Source organism: Salvia miltiorrhiza, chromosome 2 (genome assembly GCF_028751815.1).
Source record: "Salvia miltiorrhiza cultivar Shanhuang (shh) chromosome 2, IMPLAD_Smil_shh, whole genome shotgun sequence".
Classification (NCBI taxonomy): domain Eukaryota; kingdom Viridiplantae; phylum Streptophyta; class Magnoliopsida; order Lamiales; family Lamiaceae; genus Salvia; species Salvia miltiorrhiza.
Genome location: NC_080388.1, coordinates 27,049,435 through 27,073,102, shown reverse-complemented (window position 1 = coordinate 27,073,102; position 23,668 = coordinate 27,049,435). Strand labels below are relative to the sequence as shown.

The 23,668-nt window shown below is 37.5% G+C and overlaps 4 protein-coding genes across 4 annotated transcripts; 2 read left to right on the top strand and 2 right to left on the bottom strand.

Annotated features, from left to right (window-relative positions):
- Positions 1 to 8,297: 8,297 nt before the first annotated feature.
- On the top strand, positions 8,298 to 17,573 carry LOC131008212 (uncharacterized). Its single transcript, XM_057935105.1, has 14 exons — positions 8,298 to 9,694; positions 9,832 to 9,972; positions 10,051 to 10,184; positions 10,251 to 10,461; positions 10,563 to 10,800; positions 10,871 to 11,021; positions 11,100 to 11,385; positions 14,165 to 15,529; positions 15,750 to 15,887; positions 15,977 to 16,101; positions 16,186 to 16,396; positions 16,511 to 16,748; positions 16,819 to 16,969; positions 17,063 to 17,573. Exons 1-14 carry the CDS (start codon positions 8,410 to 8,412, stop codon positions 17,348 to 17,350), a joined length of 4,962 nt encoding a protein of 1,653 aa, XP_057791088.1. The 5' UTR covers positions 8,298 to 8,409; the 3' UTR covers positions 17,351 to 17,573.
- Positions 17,398 to 20,422, top strand: LOC131008211 (G-type lectin S-receptor-like serine/threonine-protein kinase SD1-1). The gene is made up of 7 exons (XM_057935104.1): positions 17,398 to 17,407; positions 18,675 to 18,866; positions 18,944 to 19,068; positions 19,154 to 19,364; positions 19,454 to 19,691; positions 19,767 to 19,917; positions 19,989 to 20,422. The coding sequence occupies exons 1-7, from the start codon at positions 17,398 to 17,400 to the stop codon at positions 20,274 to 20,276; spliced, it is 1,215 nt and encodes a 404-aa protein (XP_057791087.1). The 3' UTR covers positions 20,277 to 20,422.
- On the bottom strand, positions 18,873 to 23,421 carry LOC131007702 (uncharacterized). The gene is made up of 2 exons (XM_057934635.1): positions 22,737 to 23,421; positions 18,873 to 19,330 (listed from the first exon to the last, which is right to left on the bottom strand). Exon 1 carries the CDS (start codon positions 23,347 to 23,349, stop codon positions 22,912 to 22,914), a length of 438 nt encoding a protein of 145 aa, XP_057790618.1. The 5' UTR covers positions 23,350 to 23,421; the 3' UTR covers positions 18,873 to 19,330; positions 22,737 to 22,911.
- LOC131008210 (putative late blight resistance protein homolog R1B-16) lies at positions 20,699 to 22,591 on the bottom strand. Its single transcript, XM_057935103.1, has one exon. The coding sequence runs from the start codon at positions 22,589 to 22,591 to the stop codon at positions 20,699 to 20,701; it is 1,893 nt and encodes a 630-aa protein (XP_057791086.1).
- Positions 23,422 to 23,668: the final 247 nt, after the last annotated feature.

Genomic DNA, 23,668 nt, shown 5'->3' with positions numbered 1-23,668 from the left:
TGCTTGGAAGCTCCTTGCCACATGTCACCATCTTGATGCGCCACATGTCATAAATGTGTGGTCAAGAATTGGTCCTATGGTACTACCATAAGCTTGGATAATATATATATATATGGATACAATTATTTAGTTCTTTTAGAAATTCAAGCTTTAATTATTTATTTGTTTTCTAATCATAAATAATTACAAACATTTATTATATAATTATATTTGTGAAAATAAATTTTATTTTTAAAGCTTAATTATTATTATTATTATTATTATTATTATTATTATTATTATTATTATTATTATTATTATTATTATTATTATTACTCCCTCTGTCCACGAAAAAGTGCCCTACTTACCCTTTTTTTTTGTCCACGAAAAAGTGCCCTGTTTATCTTTTTGTACATTCATACCCTTTACTTTTCAATTTATTTACAACTTATGCCATTAATAAATCCACACTTTTATTTAATCTATGCAATTAACCCACACAATTAACTCACTAATTAAAACTACGAAACCCACTCCCCCACGCCTAATCAATCCTATTTCACCCAAAATTAAATTACTCTTTCTTTGAACTCAAACAAGTGGAAGAAATACACACAAACCCTCCAAATTGTATCTCCAATTGTATCTACAGCCCGATTTAAATGCTTTTGGGCTATGTGTGTTTGTTGATTAGCTCAATGGAATAATAAATATGTTCTGAAAATTAACTCGACTTCACGTGTGAATTCCGCACTACAAGAAATTGAGTTTTTACCCACACATAATATAATGTGTGGTAGTTTAGCCCCACATAATTTCAAAATGTGTAGGTAATCCACACAAAAAAATTTCATTAGTTATTGACATTTAAAATGTGTGGTAAAAATATTTTCGTGACATTTATTATTTTACGGTTATTTTTAAGTTTTATTTATGTATGTGTGGGTAATGAATTTTTATCATTATTTATTCTTGACATGTAAGAAACGTGGGAAAATATTTTTAGCTACATTTATATTTTGGCTTTAATTAATTATTTATGTAAATCTTAATTGATGTTTTACCCACACATATTTTGAAAAATGTGTAGGTGAAACAATTTGAAACTTTCAATTAATTATTGACATTTAAAATATGTAGCAGAAAATTTATTTGTACAATTATTATATGGCGGTAATTCTTTTTTAAGTTTTATTTTATTTAATAAAGTTTATTTTTATATTTGGTGTGCACCTCTATTATTTTTTTTAAACCACACATAATATATGTGTGGATAATAATTTTTATATTTATATTTTGACAAATTAAAGTAAATTTAATTTTATTTTTATATATTAGTGCCAACTAATCAATTGATTTCTCTACAATTATACAATAAAATAAAAATTAAATAGTATTTAACATTAAAATAGGCATAAAAAAACAAGAATGAATATGTTAAAAAAAACACAAGAATTAAAATAGGCATAAAACTTAAATACTAGTCTTTAACATTAAAATCGAACTCAATAAAGAATATGATTGTTTAAACTCTCAACAACTAAAAGACAAGAAAATATTAACAAACTAATCAATGTCATTAGAACTACCCCTATTGTAATTTTTACCCCATTCAAAACAACTTTATCAGTTTTCTTAGTTTCCGTGCCGGCACCCAAATGGGGGACGGAGGGAGTATTGTTTAACTAGGGGCGCGACTAGACTAACATAAATTCAATAAATAAAATACTTTTCAAACACTTTATAAATTAAAAATTTTAATAATATAAAATAAAAATAATAAGGAAAATAAATGGGTTTGGGCTGTGACATCAATGCTGCAGGCTCTCCCATAAAGTGGTCTGTGCCTATAAATAGGACAACCTAATAGGACAACCTCCATGCATCCAACACACAACATCATACGAATTGAATCTCTACTTCATAGTCTGTAGTGACCCGCTCTTTTTTATATATATTAAAATCCAGTAATGCGTGTTTATTATTTATCATCAGTGAATGAAACCCGATTATTATCCTGTTATGAATTCAGCTTATGATCCTGAATTTATACTATTGAAGCAGTCAATGATATTATTTCAAAAGTTATAACTGACTTAGCAAAATCATGTTATTTATTAAGCGAGATCGAACTATCGATTTTATTATTTATAATTACTTAAGTCGTAGATTATTTCCGACTCGTGAGTTAATTAAATCTGCGGATTTAATATAGATATTAGAACAACGAACGAATTAAATCTACGGATTTAATTTAGATTCATTTTACAACCTGTCAATTCTAGCAAGGCGGGAAATCATATGTCGAAAAACGAGATTTATTTAAATAGACAGTATCAAGCAGATACGAGCACGCGATTCATATTACAATTGTAGAAGCATAAGAAAATACTGCATTTATTCACCACAATCTCATTCTCAAACTTTACAGACTTTTACTCCCAATCAATCTCCATTTCTATTTTCCTAATTACACCATAATCTACCAAGTACACAAAGAAGAGAAAAAAAAAGGGAAAAAGGGGGAGAATGAAGTGGGGAAACGTGAGCTGCATGAGGGCAGCCTCTCTCCACCCTTCCCCTCTGCTGCCAAGTACAGCAGGAGTCAATCAGCCACCCCTATGGCTGCTCCCATCCCATCTAACCCCATCCAATCCAGCCCCATACTCCAGCCACCCACCTTTTCCATATCATACTCAAGTTGCAGCAGAAACTTCTTCCTCTACTAGTTGTTAACTTCAGCCAACAAATACAACACTCACTCTCAGTTTGTTTTCACCAAGAATTATCGAAGATCAGTCCCTATCTTGTTCCTGCCAAGTTAATGTTCCCACCTTTCTCCATGATTTCACCTGCATCTATTGAAGAACAACAAGAGTAGAGAGATAACCTTCATTCATTACTCTGCCAAGTTCAAGGGTAAGCCATGCTTTAACTCTCTAGCTCTACCATGTATTCCTCCTGCATTATTAAGGGAACGTCATATAATTCTATTTCAGATCCTATCAGCTTCATTTAATCCAACCATAACAACAACCAACACCATCTCAAGGTATTTTCCAGTTCAGTTTACTCAAACATTATTCATACTCACCTCAGTTTCTTTATGCATCAAGTAGAGAGTTATACATATGTGTTTCATAAAAGACATAAGACAATTAGAGACTTCGTATCATGATAGATGCACTGAGGATTTCTCAACAGCTTGCTTAGAGAACCTTCCTAGGCAGTAGCAAAATCACAACATTCTTAACCAATGCCTACTATTTGCATAACCGAAACATAGATTGCATTAGAAGAAGAACTTAGCTTTAGTAAGAGGAGTGGACGGATGCCCTGCTCCGAATCGGAAACGGCGCATCTCCGCTCGGTCGGGACTGCGACGGCGCGACGGAGCAGAACCTTGCTGCTTGTCGGAGCTCGACGGACAGAAAAGGGAGAGCCAAATGCCGGAGAGGCAGCGGCGCACCAAAGCGGCGAATCTCGCCGGCCATCCAGTCGCAGCGGCGGCAGACTTTCGACGGCAAGGATTAGGGCTCAAATCTTGAGGCGACCTCCCCTGTTTTGAGAGACGACAACAGCAGCAGTTCGGAGGAGAGACGCAGACGACGGCCGTTCGCCGGACACCCAGTTGCAGCGGCGACGACGACCTTCAATTTGTGAGTTAGGGCATCCAGTCGCAGCGGCGACAGACTTTCGACGGCAAGGATTAGGGCTCAAATCTTGGGGCGACCTCCCCTGATTTTGAGAGACGACAACAGCAGCAGTTCGTAGGAGAGACGCAGACGACGGCCGTTCGCCGGACACCCAGTTGCAGCGGAGACGGCGACCTTCAATTTGTGAGTTAGGGCTGACGATTTGAATTGAGGAAGAAACGAGACGAAGGGAGGAGGCTGGGCTGGCCGTCGTCCTCGCCGGACCAGTTCGCGGCGGAGCTCGCGAAGAGAAAGGACGGGCGAGAGAGAGAGAGGTCTTGAGCGGCGTCTGAATTTGAGAGTGAGAGAGAGTGAGAGAGAACCGATTGTTGAGGGGGAGGATTTGGGCCTCCTCATTTATTTTTTTTTGGGCCGGCTGATTTTGAGAAGATTGGGCTTCCTCTTTATTCTTATTAGCTTGGGCTTCTTTCTTTTGTTTTAATTGGGCCTGTTGTTTTAATGTATCCCCTTTTAATTATTAATGTGGGCTGAAATCTTATAGACTTATTTCATTTGAGCCACATTTTATTTCAGTCGGGCCGAGTTCATTTAAATTTAAGCCCAGCATAAATCATTCTATTCTCGGACTAATTGTAAATGATGGATTGGAATTTTATTTAGTTGAGCCTTGCATACTTTATTTAATTTAGCTCAACTATTGATTATTTATTCATTTGGGCCAGGATTTATTTAACTACTTAAGCCAATGAATTATTTCAATTTGGCCTTTCATATTAATTATTCAAGCCCATTTCTACTTAATTAATTATTAGGATGCCTTATGTGGGCCCTTCTAATTATTCGAACTTATAGTATTACTATTGTTCCTACTCTAGCCCGGGTAAATTTTAAGAGGTTATAAAGCGAATAAGCCGAAGTATTTATTTATTTTCTATCAATCACCTCGAGTGAGATTTATTTACTGGACTAATTAGAACACCCTGATGAGAACGGATTATTACGGTCAATTACTTGACCTCGTGAGACGAAACTTAGATGGTTTATGTAGTAAGACCGACAGTCTGGATTAATAGTAGAACTTTCCCAATTATTATCTCCGAATAATAAATCATGCATAAGAGGATCATGCATCGTTAATTCTGTATTCTCATTATTTGAGGATTTTGCTCGAGCAGTATCTTATTTATATTCTCGTAATAAAGGTCAAGCGCGAGATTAATAATCAATCAAGGAGCTACTGTACCATAGAGAGATTCTATCAGGTGGGCATTACTTTCATATATATCAAATTAGTTTAAATGTTACGTTCAAGCAAGTTATTTTCATGACAAAATCTTTGAATTGAAATTATTACAACTGTTGTCTTGCCATAAATGTTTCAAGTTTAGTATGATATCTATCTGATGTGTTATGTAATCGAATTCGGGTCCTGAGCAGTTGATAGCTATCCTGCCAGGGCTAGTGTACACGTGTGACCGTGAGTTATCGAGCGGGTTGGCCGGTCAGGTGTCCGTGAGAGGTGGCCACCTCTCTGGCAAAATTGTGTATACAGTGCATACGAACATTGTATGTCATCGATGGGTAGATGAACCCTATCCAACCGTGCATATACAAACTGTGCATACACCATGCATATATCTACTTTGTACACTGTGCATATACAAAACCATGTTCCATGTTAATACATAAGTCGTGCATCCCTTTAGAAGCCGTGTAATAGTGGATACAAAGAGTGTAACCCAAAAATCAAGCAAAATGTACACATGAAATATAATTATCTCAATAACATTATTCCAATTATAAAATCGTCACCTGAAAAGATTGCTCCACATACTGCTCTAAATCGTAGCCAATCGTAGCTCTAAATATTTTACAAATTTAAAAAGGTACTAACCGGAGGGGGTGGCAAGTCTAAATATTGATTAGTGGATGGCGGTTGGCATCGGTGATTCTAGCGACCTTGCGCTGACTGAGAGGATTTTGTAACCTCATCATCTTCGGCTTGCTCTTCTTCATCTTCGTCATGCTCTTCTTCCTCATTTTCAGAGTATCACGATCGGATTCAGAAGTTGAAGCCATGCATGGTCATGGTGACACGGTTACTGATGGCAGCGATATGCACAACTGTAGTGGTTCACATCGGCAACGGTGAGAAAATCAATTTTTAGGGCACGGTAAAAATGAAGAAATCAATGGCGGAGGAGGATAAAGTCTGGTGCGGCCACTGTATTTGTTTAATACAAATAAAGTAAAATTTTCAGTATTTATTTTAAAAAAACCGTCCACTTTATTTCAAATAAGATTGACGAGCCCATTATTCGTGCTTTTTTTGTACGTCGTTTAGATCTAGATCGAGTCTTGTTTTCATGTCTTTTTGTATATTTTATGTCCGGGAGGACACATTTTGGACATTAAAACATGTGGACAGGATCTTGGGCAAAATATGTTGTATTCCGCAAAAGAGGCAAAGACTTGAGATCATTCATGGGCACATAAATCATACTTCTTTTGTCCAGACCAAGTACCGTCCGAAATCCAGTTGTGTTCAAGGGCAAAGCGGCGAGCCAAATTTTGAGCGAAATCTGAGCACAGAATCAAGCAGACTTTGAGCAAAAAACTTATGTTCAAGGGCAAAATAGTAAAATTTGGTGTTCAAGCCAAATTTTGAGCAAAATCTAAGCACAGAATCAAGCAGAGTTTGAGCAAAAACTAAGCATAAATATGATGCTAATTTTGAGCAAAATCTGGCGTACAAGGGCAAAGCGCACACCCATCAACAGAAGAAAAGAAGAAGGGGGATATCTACTTACACCCTATTTGTAGTGCCCGAAAACCCTAGCTGCTGCACCGAGAAACCCTAGACTGTATGGACTTGGCCCGAGGTCCACTGAAATCTCTATATAAAGAACCACCTTTACACACATGATTTTCACCATTCCATAGTCAATCCTCACAATAGATTTTTGCTTTGTATTTTTATTTTCAATTAGAGTCTAGCCAAAGAAGAAACAAGCTCTTTGGGCACCTTTTTATTTTATGTATTGTTTTTATTAGCTTTGGACAGCGTTGGTGTTGCCCAAAGATTGCTTTTATTTTTGAACATATTTTTCAATTCAAGTATGTTTATTTCTTTTATTTCTTTTGTACTCCCTCCGTCCCATTACAAATGTCTCATTTTCCATAATGAGATGTCTCATTTCAAATGTCTCATTCCTTTTTTGGCAATATATTCTCTCTCTCTCTATACTTAATATTTAAAAAAATTCCACTAACCCACTTGATCTACTTTCTACATATTTCATATTCTTTGTGCCCAAAAATAATGAGACATTTGTAATGGGACGGAGGGAGTATTATTTTATTTAATTATGTCTAAGTAATTTTTTTTACTTATTTTGGGCTAAAATTGAATGAAGTATGAACATATAAAACCGCGAGATCTAATCTGGACAAAGTAATTGTATGCATGTGTTTCCAAAGCATATTCCAAACAACTTAATCGAACTTGGGGTATTATTAGGTTGGTAACACTCTGGGCAAAGTCAAGTTACAAACAACACACGGACAAAAGTTTGGAGAAATTCTACTCTGTGTAGTGTGGCTGATGCGGGTGGTGGTAAATGCCTCTGGGCATGCTTGTGACCATTTGGGTCTATTGTTCGGTAATGCGCTCTGGACATACCCACAACTACAGTTTGATGTGGAGAATCTACCAGGGCAAAGGGAAAAAAAGGAGTACACTCCCACCCAATACGAAGGGAACATATAAGGGCTGTGTGAGCTTGTGCACGTGATACCGTGACACGGGGGAACGACTCATTGATCAAACGATTCATAACCAAAATGATGCAAGTGCACAGTGAATATGCTTGAACCTATGATCGATGACTTTGCCCATACTTGACAAGATTATGCCCAAATCAGGTTGCTTTTATTTTTTATTATTTTCTTTTGTTTTGCTTCTGCTCTTTGTTTCCAGCGCTCTGACCAAGGCGTGCTCATCGCTCTGACCAGAGCACAATCCAAAGTATGATTGATTGTAATCGTGACAAAAGAGAAGAATACACCAACTTTTCGTAGGATCGATCCTAAATTTGCCGCTAACGGAACTTAGCTGTGGACATAGAAAATTATTAATTAATTTGCGCGAAAGTATACAATAACGGGCTTCCGCCAGATATCCATAAGGGTTACAGTAATCTTCTTACACAATAGTGGCTACAAAATTCATGTTTTTATCAACATGAATAAAAAAAATCTATATGTGTTACCAAAAAAGCTATATGTGGAATTCACCCAAAAAAATATAAAAATATTTTGAGTGCAGCGTAGGATTGCAAATGCTAGTAGAAATTTAAAAGTCAATTACAAAGTGAAAATTCAAAAAGCTATTGAGACATCAACGCTTCCCAATTTCTCTCTGGTCCGTCGAAATTTCAGCGTTTAAAAACTTGAATAGACAAAAAATGATCCTTGCTTCCAAATCCCAATTGTATCTTTTTCCAAGTCGCACGCTAGGATAATATTTTTTTTAATACTCGTGGCACATGTTAATTGACTAATTAAGATTGGACATTGTCTAATGTTAAGTGCATTAAAATAATTTCTGGTACATATATTCCAGAAGACTACATACAAAGGTCAATTTTGAAGCTAGAGCCATATGCAGAGTCTTGCTTGGCATCATCTATAGATATACATTTGACCAGTTTTATTTAAATGAAATTCATTCTAATTGAGCTCCATTTAATTAGTTGCATACCTTCGTTTTCAAATGATGAAGCATTTGATCTTCAACAAAATCCTGCGCATGCTGTTTGTATCCATAATCTTTCCACAACTCTCAGTTTCTGTAGATACACTCCTCCCAAATCAAACATTAGCCGTCGGGCAGAGTTTGGTGAGTCAAAACCAAGTTTTCGAGCTGCAATTTCTGCGCCCCGGAAACTCAAGCACCTTCTTGGGCATACGCTACAAAGGCACACCAGATGTCGTAGCTTGGGTTGCAAACAGAAACAATCCCATCACAGACGCGCAAGGAGTCGTCTTCGCCGTCGCCGGAAACGGCACTCTCCTCATAACCAGAAATGGAAACGTTATCTGGTCGGCGAGTCCGTCAACGGTGGCATCGCGTCCATTTGTACGCCTCCTGGACACCGGCAACCTGGTTGTTGTGGATGACACGACGCTTGAAGAAGGCAACTCCATCTTGTGGCAGGGTTTTGATCATCCAACTGACACCATGTTGCCCGGAATGAAGATCCTCGATGATCTCGATTCCGGTGTTGAGACGAACTTGACATCCTGGAGAAATTTGGATGATCCTTTGCCTGGAGAGTTTGTGTTCAAGATCATGAATCGTGGACTGCCTCAGATGGTGATTTGCAGAGGAGAGAGCATATTTTATCGAACTGGAATATGGAATGGGCTTCAGTTTAGCAGTATGCCATCTCTGTTGAATTCAGTTTTCCACCCTGATTTCAATATAAGCCATGGGAGGTTGATATCTGTGAGCAAGGCTTATAACAGCTCACTTTTCACAAGAATGAATCTCGACGCATCCGGCTTGATCCAGCGGTACACGATGAACTCACGGAGAGATATGTGGAATCTTGCTTACAAATTTCAACAAGACAGATGTGATGAGTATGGTAGTTGTGGGGCGCATGCAGTCTGCAGCATTGAGAAAATGCAGAAATGCGAGTGTCTCAAGGGATATGAACCCACTTCACCAAATGATTGGGACCTTCAAGATTGGTCTCGTGGATGCAGGAGAGTTAAGCCGTTGGATTGCAAGGGCGGTGGAGATGGTTTTCTTGAGGTTAGAGGGGTCAATTATCCTGATATGTTGCAGTTTTGGTTGAATACTAGCATGAGCCTTGAGCAGTGCAAAGCTGAGTGCTTGAGAAACTGCAACTGCTCCGCTTGTACTAATTCAGACGTTACTAATGGAGGCAGTGGCTGCCTCATGTGGCTCGGGGATCTCGTTGATATCAGAGAAGTTTCTGAAGCAGACAGTAACCAGAAATTGTATCTCCGCTTACCAATTTCAGAACTAGGTATGCCCTTTTTTTATGGTTTAATCTTGAAATAGATTCATATCCCAATTTAAAACACCGGGGTTTTACTTAAAATACTTTTGTATCTGAAAACTCCAGAGCAAAAATGATTTCAGTAGGTGGTGTTATTCTTGTAGGTGCTACCACCAATGAGGAGGAAAAGAGAAGAAGAAGAAGAAGGCCTACAAAAGTTATAGTGATAGCTGTTACATCTGCAGTTCTTTCAGCAGGCCTTATCGTTGGAGTGTTACTTTTAAAGACAAGACGAAAAAGGCCAGGTATCAATGCTTATGGTAGAATAAGTCTCACATCAAAGCACAGACTGAGAATTTGGTGTTTTTCTTGTTATTTCACAGCATCAAATTCAGATGAAGTTAACAGTGAAGATCTAGAATTACCATTATTCAAGTTTGCAACTGTTTTGACTGCAACAAACGGCTTCTCTAGGGAGAACCTCATTGGAGAGGGAGGTTTCGGCCTTGTCTACAAGGTAACACAATGAAGAGATGATTATGAATTCGTTGTGTATTATCTGATGCTTACATTGCATAAGCAGGGGAAGTTATCTGTAGATGAAGAAATAGCCATCAAAAGATTGTCTACAACTTCCCAACAAGGCCTCAAAGAGTTCAAGAATGAAGTTATCTTGATTGCCAAACTTCAACATAGAAACCTTGTCAGACTTTTGGGCTGCTGCATTGAAGGAGAAGAGAGAATGCTGATCTATGAATACCTGAAGAACAGAAGCCTTAACTATTTTGTTTTTGGTACAGCAAAATATATCTCTTGTTTAATTTTTGCAATTTTTTTTCATATTTCCTAGAGATTAATTGGATCATCCATTGTTGAAGTTATGCATTACTTGCAGATCAAAACCAAAGGAAACTATTGACATGGTCTAAGCGCTTTGACATTATCATGGGCATCGCAAGGGGACTGTTATATCTTCATCAAGACTCCAGATTAAAGATTATCCATAGGGATCTAAAGACGAGCAATATTCTACTAGATGGAGATTTGAATCCGAAGATCTCAGACTTTGGATTAGCAAGAATTTTTGGAGAGGACCAATCTATTGCTAAAACAAAACGAGTTATTGGGACCTAGTAAGCTGTTTTCTATAACATAAAATTTTGTTACCTTCTACGGAGCGTTATGACTAATAAGTTTCTGCAGTGGCTATATGGCTCCAGAATACGCTATTGATGGGAAGTATTCGGTGAAATCGGACATCTTTGCCTTGGGAGTGATACTGTTAGAGATTGTGAGTGGAAAGAAGAACAATGGCTTCGATCACTGTGATCACTATCATAGCCTTTTGGGACATGTAATCTGTTACAGACTAGATATTATTCCGTCAGCTGAGCATTCTATATTTGAGAAGCTAATAAATATATTTTGGCAGGCATGGTTACTGTGGAAAGAAAACAACATTCTGGAGCTACTGGATGAATGTTTGAGCAATACATTTATCGAATCTCAAGTGAAGAGATGCATACATGTGGGGTTATTATGTGTTCAAAAATTTGTAGAAGATAGGCCAGCCATATCATCTGTGGTTTCCATGTTAGGAGGTGATGGAGATATTCTTCCAGAACCTAAGGAACCTGGATTTTTTGCTGAAAGGAGTCCGAGCTGCAGAACAAGATCATGTGAGGACACATTCACCATCACTGAGTTAGAAGCAAGATGAGAAGGATATAGTTATTGCTATTAATGTAAATATTATTATTGCTCTAAATTCTTTCTGATATTAGAACTGAGGATATCCCACAACTGATAGTGAGAGTCTGAAACTTGCGTGGAGAGTTGATACGCGTGGAGCGCGTAATGTGGTTAATTATTAGTTTTGAGTCATTCAATATTTTTCTTTTAATTATTTAAAGTCGGTTTGGGCTTAAGTGCTTGGGCTGTGTTCCAGCACGGGCTTTTAGCTTAATTAAAGTCAGTTTGGGCTTAAGTGCATGGGCTGTGTTCCACAACATTCTGGAGCTACTGGATGAATGTTTGAGCAATACATTTATCGAATCTCAAGTGAAGAGATGCATACATGTGGGGTTATTATGTGTTCAAAAATTTGTAGAAGATAGGCCGGCCATATCATCTGTGGTTTCCATGTTAGGAGGTGATGGAGAAATTCTTCCAGAACCTAAGGAACCTGGATTTTTTGCTGAAAGGAGTCCGAGCTGCAGAACAAGATCATGTCAGGACACATTCACCATCACTGAGTTAGAAGCAAGATGAGAAGGATATAGTTATTGCTATTAATGTAAATATTATTATTGCTCTAAATTCTTTCTGATATTAGAACTGAGGATATCCCACAACTGATAGTGAGAGTCTGAAACTTGCGTGGAGAGTTGATACGCGTGGAGCGCGTAATGTGGTTAATTATTAGTTTTGAGTCATTCAATATTTTTCTTTTAATTATTTAAAGTCGGTTTGGGCTTAAGTGCTTGGGCTGTGTTCCAGCACGGGCTTTTAGCTTAATTAAAGTCAGTTTGGGCTTAAGTGCATGGGCTGTGTTCCAGCATGGGCCTTTAGGATTTTCTTATTTAAGTTAGATTAGTTTTGTCTGGAGGGTATCTAGAGATTAAGGGAATTAGGGACATCGCCTCGCTGTAGTGGCCTCGTGAGAGGAGTTCTTCGTATTATTCAAGAGTATTTCTATTCAATCATCTTACCTCTATCAACAACTAAGATGATTATTTTAACCTTCTGACTTATCCATATAGAAGATGCTAATCAATTTACTATTGTTAAGTATTGAGATTGAAACATTACTAAATTTGAATTGAACTAAGCTACTGAGAGAGAGGACGTTATTCTGAATAAAAAAGGAAAAAAAGAAAATTAATGGAACATAATGTGAATTTAACTATAAAGATGTGGAAAATCTTGATATAGAACAATATGAACAAAGGGTAATTGTCTGTAAATCCATAACGTTTACACGGAATTAGTTTTTGCTCTTATTTTAAAAAAATCTGACTCTAAAATACATAACCTTTTATTTTGTCTCGTTTTTGTTCGGTCACCGGTTTTTTCTTACGCCGACGCCGAAAATTACATAGCGGCAGCCGGAATCGACAAGGTGGCAGCCGGAAATTGACACCTAAGCATTTTATTGACATGTGAAAAAAAAAATCATCTTCCCCAACCTTCCCCACTCCCAAACCCTAACTTACCTTCCCCCACCTGCCGCCGCCGCCGCTTGCCGCCCGCCCTTCGATTTCCGGCCGTGATGCAGGTGGGGGAGGGTGAGTTAAAGTTTGGGAGTGAGAAAGGTTGGGGAAGATGATGTGGTTTTTTTTTCCACATGTCAATAAAATGCTTAGGTGTCAATTTCCGGCTGCCACCTTGTCGGTTCTGGCTACCACCGTGTAATTTTCAGCGCCGGCATAAGAAAAAATTGGTTATTGGACAAAAACGAGACAAAATGAAAGGTTATGTATTTTAGAGCTAGATTTTTCAAAATAGGAGCAAAAACCAATTCCGTGTAAACGTTATGGATTTACAGGCAATTACCCCTGTGAACAATAAATATATATGTTAACCCAATTGTTATTTTTTTTTGTTCTTGTGCCTCTTATTTTATTGTGGCTAGCTCATTTTTGGATTAATTTATTTTGTATTAGCCCATATGAACAATAAATATATGTGTTAACCTAATTAATTTTCAATTTCATTTCATTACTTCATATTTTTATTTATATCATTTAAATATACTTGTACTATGTTTTGCAAATACGTACAAATTTACACTAATTATATATTGTGTGTATGTCAGTATATTGTGTAATCTTAATATTTCTTTAAATATTCTTTTTTACTTTGTAAGAAATGTTTGTGTCTTACTCTCTTACAATATAAATCGTATGATGTGAAACTGATTTGTTTTTTTAGTTACTATTTTTTGTATTATTTAGTGTAAATATTGAATTTGATTTGATTACTTTATATTTGTTCTTTTGTATCATTGATACTCCTATTATGTATTACAAATGCATTTGAATAATCGGATTGTGCGAAGCAGGGGTAATACTAGTTAACTATAAAGATGTGGAAAATCTTGATATAGACCTTGAGATTATTTCCAGGAAGCAGCTTCACTGCATCTAAGAAAAGTCATTGTTTCTTATTATAAAAAAGAATGCTTGATATTATTTAATTCCAGTGTCAACCAGAATCGAGTTTAAAAGGAAAAAACGACAGATGTAAAGGAAATCCACATCAAAGTCTCATTTTGAACTTGACCAGCACAGTATAAAATTTAAAGAACCTAAGTCTCCAATTCCTCATTAATTAGTTTTTGGAATTTGACGCAAATTTTCTATGCTTGTGTTCCGTAATGACGTTCATTAACAATAAGTTTTTGAATTCTCAACACAGATGCTATCTCACTCGAGCAAAAACAAATTAATAATTATTTTTTTTCCTAACTTTATTTCACCAATGTTGAACTTTTAGCGGTAAACATAAACCTTATTCAAGTCTTTGTTATGTTGGTCACATTTGGATGCAAACTAGAGTTCAATCTAAATCCTATTCATTTTTCAGGAATGGCAAACTTCATGCTCAACAAAAGCGTCTACAAGCTGGTCCTGTTCATCTCCTTTCTTAAACTCTCAGTTTCTAAAGATACACTCTTTCCAAATGAAACTATGAGTGTTTTGCAGACTTTGGTTTCTGAAAGCCAAGTTTTCGAGCTGGGATTTTTCCGACCTGGGAAATCCACAAACAGCTTCTTGAGCGTACGCTACAAGAGCACACCAGATGTCGTAGTTTGGGTTGCAAACAGAAACATTCCCATCACTGATCCACAAGGAGTCATTTTCGCGGTTTCTGGAAATGGAAGTGGTGTGATAAGTAGAGGTGGAAGCATTATCTGGTCGTCAAAACCATTGGGAGTGGCATCAAATCCAGTTTTAAAGCTCCTGGAAACTGGAAACCTGGTTGTTGTAGACGATGCGAGGCAAGGCTACTTATGGCAGAGCTTTGATTATCCAACTGACACCTGGTTGCCAGGAATGAAACTGGTGGCCAACGGCATGGATGTTGGCAGAGAGACATATTTGACATCATGGAACAATTCAGACGATCCTTCGCCAGGCGAGTTTCATTTCAAGATTGACAATCAGGGCTTGCCTGATTTGGTCGTTTACAGAGGAGAAACCAAAATATTTCGAGCTGGAAAGTGGAATGGAATTCACTTAACCAGCCTTCCACCTTTTCCAAGTCCCACTGTTCAAGTTTACTTGGCTTTCCAAGGGGAGAGCTTAGCATCCGTGATGGAAAGGCCTTATAACAGCTCAATTTTCACAAGGTTACAGCTAGACGCATCCGGTTCACTCCGGCGGTATACTATGAGCTCAACAAAAGATACGTGGAATCATGTATTCACATTTCCAACAGACAAGTGTGATGAATATGGTTACTGTGGTCCGTATGCAATCTGCAGAATCGAGAAACAGCAAAGATGCGAGTGTTTCAAGGGATTCTCCCCCAAGGTACAAAATGATTGGGACCGTCAAGATTGGCGTGGTGGATGCAGGAGAGATGAGCCGTTGAATTGTGAGGCTGGAGATGATTTTCATGAGGTTACTGGGGTTAGATATCCTGATATGCTGCAGTTTTGGATGAATATGAGTATGAGCCTCGGAGAATGTAGAGCTTTGTGCTTGACAAACTGCAGCTGCACCGCGTATGCAAATCCATACATAACCAATGGAGGCAGTGGCTGTCTCATGTGGTTAGGAGACCTCATTGATATCAGAGAGCTTCCTGGAGCCGATAGTAAACAGAATATCTACATTCGCTTACCATGGGAACCAGGTAATTGTCTTTTTCTAATTTATGTTTGAGATATTTCAATCATATTTCATTGTCATTGTTCTGTTAACCGATTGGTCGTAGGTTCGAATCCTACTTGGGGGAGATTTGATTCACTCTCCATAAGTACTACATCGACACATCACAAGGGGCTATTTTTGTTTCAAGTATGTTGAAGTTCTGGAATTACAAGTATTTCAATAGTTAAGTGTGATTCTTGTAGGTTCTACAACAAACCTTGAGAAGAAGATGAAGAAGAGAAGGCCTTCAAAACTAGTACTGATATTAGTTGCATCTGGAATTCTTTTGTCAGGCTTTATCGGTGGAGGAATACTTCTAATGGCAAGACGAAAGAGAAGAGGTATGAATGAGCCTTTACAATGGCAAGTCACTCACATTGAAGTAGAAGCTCAGGCATTATTTTTCTTTTTATTTCCTTGTTCTTTTCAGCATTGAAAGCCAACCGTGAAGATCTAGAATTGCCTATATTCAAGTTGGCAACCATCGTTGCAGCAACAAAAGATTTCTCAAGGGAAAACTTGATAGGAGAAGGAGGTTTCGGGCCTGTATACAAGGTGACATGGTACACCAGATGAAAAGTTAAAAAAATATGAGTTTGCATAATGCATACTGACTCCTATGTTAACTCCCATGAGCAGGGGAACTTATCTGCAACCGAAGAAATAGCTGTTAAAAGATTGTCAAGAACTTCGCAACAAGGCATTAAAGAGTTCAAGAATGAAGTTATCTTGATTGCCAAACTTCAACATAGAAACCTTGTCAGACTTTTGGGGTGCTGCATTGAAGGAGAAGAAAGAATGCTGATCTATGAATACCTGAAGAATAAAAGCCTCAACTATTTTGTTTTCGGTAAAGCCTAAGATATAGTATTTCTTATGTTTGCATCTTTAAACTTCGCTATGCATTTCTTCAAATCTCAAATAGATTGCAGCATCAGCTTCTGAAGCTATTCATTATTTGCAGATCAAAATCAAAGGAAACTTTTGACCTGGCCTAAGCGCTTTGACATAATCATGGGAATAGCTAGGGGGCTGCTATATCTTCATCAAGACTCCAGATTAAAGATTATCCATAGGGATCTAAAGACAAGCAATATTCTACTAGATGGAGATTTGAATCCGAAGATTTCAGACTTCGGGTTAGCAAGAATTTTTGGAGAGGGTCAATGTATAGCTAGAACCAGAAGAGTTGTTGGGACATAGTAAGCTTTCTTCTATTAAATTTCCTTTTGTTACCTTCTACGGGGCGTTATGACTAATGAGTTTCTGCAGTGGCTATATGGCTCCAGAATACGCTATTGATGGGAAGTATTCGGTGAAATCTGACATCTTTGCCTTAGGAGTGATATTGTTAGAGATTGTGAGTGGAAAGAAGAACAGAGGCTTCGACCACTATGATCATTTTCATAGCCTTTTGGGACATGTAATCCATTACAGGCCAGATATACTAGCTGTATACTGTATCATTGGTGACAACTAACCTATAATTGAAAAGCTAATAAATATATTTTGGCAGGCATGGTTGCTGTGGAAAGAAAACAACATTCTGGAGCTAATGGACGAATGTTTGAGCAATACATTTATCGAATCTCAAGTGAAGAGATGCATACACGTCGGGTTATTATGTGTTCAAAAATTTGCGGAAGATAGGCCAATCATGTCATCAGTGGTTTTCATGTTAGGAACTGATGGAGCAGTTCTTCCCGAACCTAAGGAGCCTGGGTTTTTCAACGAAAGGAGTCCGAGCTGCATAACAATTACTTGTCAAGAAACACTCACTATCACGGAGATGGAAGCCAGATGAGGAGATCTCACATTCTACAAACAATAATGCCTTAGCTCTCTTGAAAAATGAATGCTGGTTAATAACCTTATCCTTTGATTGTAAACGGAATCATCTATGGTTTCCAAATGAAAATCTTTTGTGTAGAAAAACATAAATCCTTTTTCTGGTTTTGGATTGATGATACACGGAGAAGATGCCGGTTGTTGAAACCTTTTGATTAATTGCATGTAGAATATGCTCATCAGTTCTGCTACAGTTAATTGACTGAAGTTTTGATTGATTTAATCTTGGATTGAACCAAACCTCAATCACAAAAACACAGTAATAATTTTAACCTTTCAGGAACAATGCATTATTCAGTGTCTTCGTAGCTTTAACCATGCAGATGCAGTAATGGTGCAGTCACTGGGCGAACTTATACTCTTTTACTGCATACAAAAGAATTTGGTATAGACTCCATCTGGTAGTCATTTACCTTCTAGATAGCAAGCCAGAGCCTCTATCCATCTGTTCTAGAATGCTACATAGTATTTTAGTCTTTTCTTCCTTCCTTCCACATATATCTTAAAAGGTATACTTGCCGTAAAATACATGAACTTTCAACAAATTCTAATTTTTCCCATGATCTTTAAAATTTGAAAAAAATACACAAGCTTTCGATTTTTTCTGATTTTTCCCACGGGTATGAAATACTCTCAAATAAAAGCGATTTTAAGGTTTTGACTTAGATTTTTTGATACCTAAGCTTGTATATCGGCTTTATTATAACACCTTTATTATCCCTCATAGTTAGATTTAAAAAAATTTAAGTCAAAAGTCATTAAAATCGGCTTTTATTTGAGAGTATTTCATACCCGTGGGAAAAATCAGAAAAAATTGTAAGGTTGTGTATTTTTTTTCAAATTTTAAAGGTCATGGGAAAAATCAGAATTTGTTGAAAGTTCGTGTATTTTATGGCAAATATCCCATCTTAAAACTGCAGTATACGTAATTATCTAGCATGAGTGGAAATTAATTTTGAACATCTTTCTGTTACAAAGTAAAGTGCAATTTGAAATTCTAACAGTTGGGCCTAAAAGCACAATTTTTTTTTCAAACACTACAAGCTCCGGTCAGCCCGTGGCTCTTCCATTTTGCCCTGGACCCACCCACCCTCGTTATATCATTTTTTTTTTCTTAAAACATCGGAATATATTGAAATCCAAATGGGCATTCTTCTTGTAACGTACATGTTGAAATTTTGAAAAATCCTACATATAAGGAACTAAGCATAAGTCTGTAATTTTTTTAACCTTGACTGGAGAGAACAAATAGGATTGTGTGTGCTTGTTTTATTTTCTAGAAAGCTCCACAACCAAAATCATTTCATTAGTTGGTAATATCCTAGCAGGTTCTGCCTCCAACGGAGAGAAAGAGAAGGAGGAGAAAAAGAGTGGTGCGAAAAAGCTCGTGGTTATATTCATTTCTTCTGGAGTACTAATTTTAGCACTGTTTGGTGGAGGTGTAGTTTTTATCATAAAGCGGAGAAGAGAAGGTATAGTTTTGTTGTGGTCTATATAGAGTTTCTTAACAATTCTGAGGCACTAACGCTTCATGTTTGCTCCCTTACAGCATCTAAAAGTGATGATGAAGATATAGAACTGAAAATATTCAAGTTGGAAACTATTGTGGCGGCAACAAACAACTTCTCCTGGGAAAACATGATTGGAGAAGGAGGTTTTGGCCCCGTATACAAGGTAACGAAGAACATGAGAGAGTTCCTAGCAGAATATCAACACACTAGTTTGGCATTCTGACTCGAACCTTAACGTGCACGAACAGGGGATTTTGTCTGCAGAAGGAGAAATAGCCGTCAAAAGATTGTCAAGGACTTCGCAACAAGGCATCAAAGAGTTCAAGAATGAAGTTATCTTGATCGCGAAACTTCAACATAGAAACCTCGTCAGGCTTTTGGGGTGCTGCATTGAAGGAGAAGAAAGAATGTTGATCTACGAATACCTGCAGAATAAAAGCCTGGATTATTTCGTCTTTGGTAAAACTTAATACAAATTTGTCTATATTCTTCTTTAAACTTGACTAATTGCATTTCATCAAATTCACAAAGTAATGAATCACCTGCAGATCAAAACCGAAGGAAGCTTCTCACATGGCCTATGCGTTTTGACATAATCATGGGAATTGCAAGGGGACTGCTATACCTACACCAGGACTCCAGATTAAAGATTATACATCGGGATCTCAAAACTAGCAACATCCTTCTTGATAGAGATCTAAATCCAAAAATCTCAGATTTCGGTTTAGCAAGAATTTTTGGAGAGGGACAATCCATTGCTACAACAAGACGAGTTGTTGGGACATAGTAAGCTCTCTTCTATAACAAAGCATTTTAATTTGTTACCTTGTATGGAGCGTTATAACTAATAAGTTTATGCAGTGGCTATATGGCTCCGGAATACGCTGTTTATGGGAAGTATTCTGTCAAATCTGACATCTTCGCCTTGGGAGTCATATTGTTAGAGATTGTGAGTGGAAGGAAGAACAGAGACTTTGGCCATAGTGATGACGACCATAGCCTTTTGGGACATGTAATTTCCTATCTTGTCAATGAACTAACCATTTTCCATATTCAAAAAGCTAAAAGGATATATTTTGGCAGGCATGGTTCCTGTGGGGAGAAAACAAAATTCCAGAGCTAATGGATAAATGTTTGAGCGATACATCTATTGAATCTCAAGTGAAGAGATGCATACACGTGGGATTATTATGCGTTCAAAAATTTGCAGAAGATAGGCCAATCATGTCATCAGTGGTATTCATGTTAGGAAACGATGAAGCTATTATCCCGAAACCTAAAGAACCTGGATTTTTTCCAGAAGAGAGTTGGAGCTGTCAAAGAAGTGCGTGTCAAGAATCGATCACTATCACTGATTTGGAGGCCAGATGAATAGGTCTCAACATACTAGGAATAGATGCAATAAAAAATATTGATTGTTGTACTGCTCTGCTACTATTCAGTATAAAATAGCCACTGGTTTTGGGTGTAATTTTCTGTACAACATGCATGTACTTATACAGTAATACAGATAAGCGTCAGGCGAATGAAATTTAAATATCTATAGATACCAAACTTGTGCTTATGGGAATTCACGTAAAGAGTGTAAGATTTGACATGTAGAGACATTATTAAGAACTTTTTATGAGGAAAATCTGAGTGGTTTTTAAATTTGGTAAGGCAGATAGAATAAGAGATGTTGCACACTGATACAATAGATGACCCCATCTTTGTAAACAATGGTCATGGTGGTTGTGTCACACAAGTTGCAACCCTACTAAAGCACATGGAAAACATAAACAACAGCCGGTTTTTTAAAAGGGAAGGACGGTAACTTGAAAGTTGGGATTTAGCAAGCTTAGCAGCTCTCCGTGCTCCTCCGGGATCTGAACTTCAACTTTAAAGGATACTTCTCCTTGTTCCTCTATCATTCTCTTCGCACTCTTCACCAATGATTTTTCGCACAATTTTAAGGCCACGGATTTGAGCGTCGGAATGTCACCAAGTTCTGTAGGGATCTCCTTCAAATCTATCTTGTGAAGATGAAGGTGCTCGAGGCATGGGAAGTGGGAGCTCTCCATCATCCAGTATTTCAAATTACAACACGATGTCAGTGACAATAATTTGAGACTGGGGAACTGGCCTTCAACTGTTGCCCATTTGCCTGTTTTGAACCTTCCATTCATCAATTTGAGCTTTTGAAGAAGGGGTAATGTACTTACCTTTTCCAATATGTCTTTCATCCTACCCATCCACATTTGAAGATCCAGACTCTTAAGAGAGTGTGGCAAGGTAAGCTTTTGCAAAAAAACACTCCTTCGAACGCAAATGAAGCTGAGAGATTCTAGCTTTTGTAGACATTCGATGTTGTGGACACAATAGTCATCATCACGAGGCTCACATATTGTTAGTACCAATTTCTTGATATTGAGAATTCTACCAACTATCTCCTCATCACACTTGAAATTCCTTACTCCATTGAGTGTATGTAGATTCTCCATGATGACAATGCTATTGCTCGGAGGATCCGGGAGATGCAATCCCCTGTTGAAATCAACGTGCCTAAGTTGAGGCATCTTCCAAATTTCAACCGGTGCATTTATGATTGGTTCATCAGGATAAACAATTAACGTCTGTAGACTCCAAAGGAGATTGATTGAAGAAGGAAGTTGGCCGCATCGGTCAGCTTTGACAACAAGAAGCCGCAAATTAACTAACTCAAACATTTTCTCCAGGGAATAGTGATGTATTCTCCAAATATCTTTATCGTATGCTTTCAATGTCCTCAACAATCTTAAATTGGGCAACAATCGAACTCTTTTCCAATCACTAATGTAGGAGCGGGCATGTGGTGTAGACTCCACAGCATCAAGGACCTCCTTCTTTGAAGTGCCTCTCGGAATAACTAAGCGGCATTGGCTACACGTGCCTTGAGGACTATGTTGCCCTACCACATGGTAAAACCTCTCCTTTTGAGCTTCTCTCATGCAGAATTCTCTCAGCAAATCATGGATTTTGCAATACTTAATGCTCCCAGTTTTCCCCAACTCAGGAACTAGAATTAGATTTCTATCAACTAGTTCCTTTAAGTACTCTTCTGCAACTGTTTCCAAACTCTTGCCGGTTATTGATTTTAAAAATCCTTCAGAAACCCATAGCTTGACCACTGTCGAGACATGAATTTCACTATCTTCCTCAAACATTCCCATATATAGAAAGCATGGCAAATGCTTGTAGCTAAATTTCAGTATCTTCCAGCAATGCTTATCATTCTCTGAATTCACTGCTGAATTCAAGCTTCTCCTAATAGATTTCCAACATTCTTTTGTTCGTTCAAGTTTTTCCAAAAGAACAATTGATAATGGAAGTCCTCTACAACTCTTTACAATCTTCTTCCCAATTTTCTCTAATTCTAGAGGGCAACTTTCCCCTCCAAACACAACTTTGCAAAACAGCCTCCAGCTACTTTCCACATCCAAAAGTTTAATTTTAAGGCCATAATTGTCATCCAATCGAGATCCCAAATTCGATAGCCTACTTGTCACCATTATCCGACTACTATTACCATTGTCCGGAAAATAGCCTTGTAGCTTCTCCCATGCCTCAATACTCCACATATCATCCAACACAATTAAAAACCTTCTACCAAATAAATATTTGTAGAGTGCTAGTCCTACTTCATCTTCTCTCATATCAGGCTCAGCCATTCACTGCCTTCTTTATTGGCTTGAGATAGAATCTCACAAAGAAGTTCTTTTGTGTTATATTGTTGAGAAATTATAACCCAAGCACAAATATCAAAATGCACATCAGTAAATCGCGCATAAACATTTTTGGCGAGAGTAGTCTTACCAATTCCTCCCATCCCTACAGTTGGAATGACTTGGCGATGGGGTTGTCCATCAGTGAGCTTATCCATGAGTTGAAGCATGGCATCATCAAAGCCCATCATGGTTCTGTTCATCCTAGAGAGAGAAGATGTCGAAGAATTGTTCGTCAGGGAAAATGCTGAGATTTGTCTCTGCAACTAGGAGTGGACTGCCGCCTCTGCAACGATCACCGTCACTTCTTTTCTGATCAAATCCATGTCTTGAATCACCTTCTGCATGCTTTCATAAAAGTCTGGGGAAGTGATTTTTGGACCATCAATTTGATCCGCAATATGAGATTCCACAGCATCTTCCCTTTTATCTCCAGAGGCAACAGGAAGACTTTCATCCGTGATATGAGATTCGATAGCATCTTCAGCCGCATGAGCTGCATTTGCGATCAGCGTCTCCAATGGATCAGCTTCATCGCCGTCTGCAACAGGGGACTTATAACCTTCAAGAAATTCCTGCAAGAACATAACAATGTCAGTAAGAGATTCAACTTGTTGTTTGTCCATAGAAATTGGAGGGAAAGGATGATGCTCGATTAGATGGATGGTTTGCATAAGAGAAACCACAGCTGCATAAGTCGCCATCTCCGACTAATTTTTGTAGGTGGCAGAAGTTTTTATTTTTTTGGTTACAGAGAAAGCAAATGCAGATAGGATAAGAAGGATGAGTGGCTGGAAATAAAAGGGATTGAGATTTATTTTTGTGTGTTTTATTTTTAATTATATATATATATATATATTTAATATTAACTTTGTACATTTTAGTTTAATTTTGTGATTATCAATTAGAATTTATTTCATTTAATTAGAATATATAATTATTTTTATCATTTAATTTAATTTGTATTAGTTAATAATAGGTTGATAAATTTAAAGTAATGCTATATAACTTTTTAAAATTTAA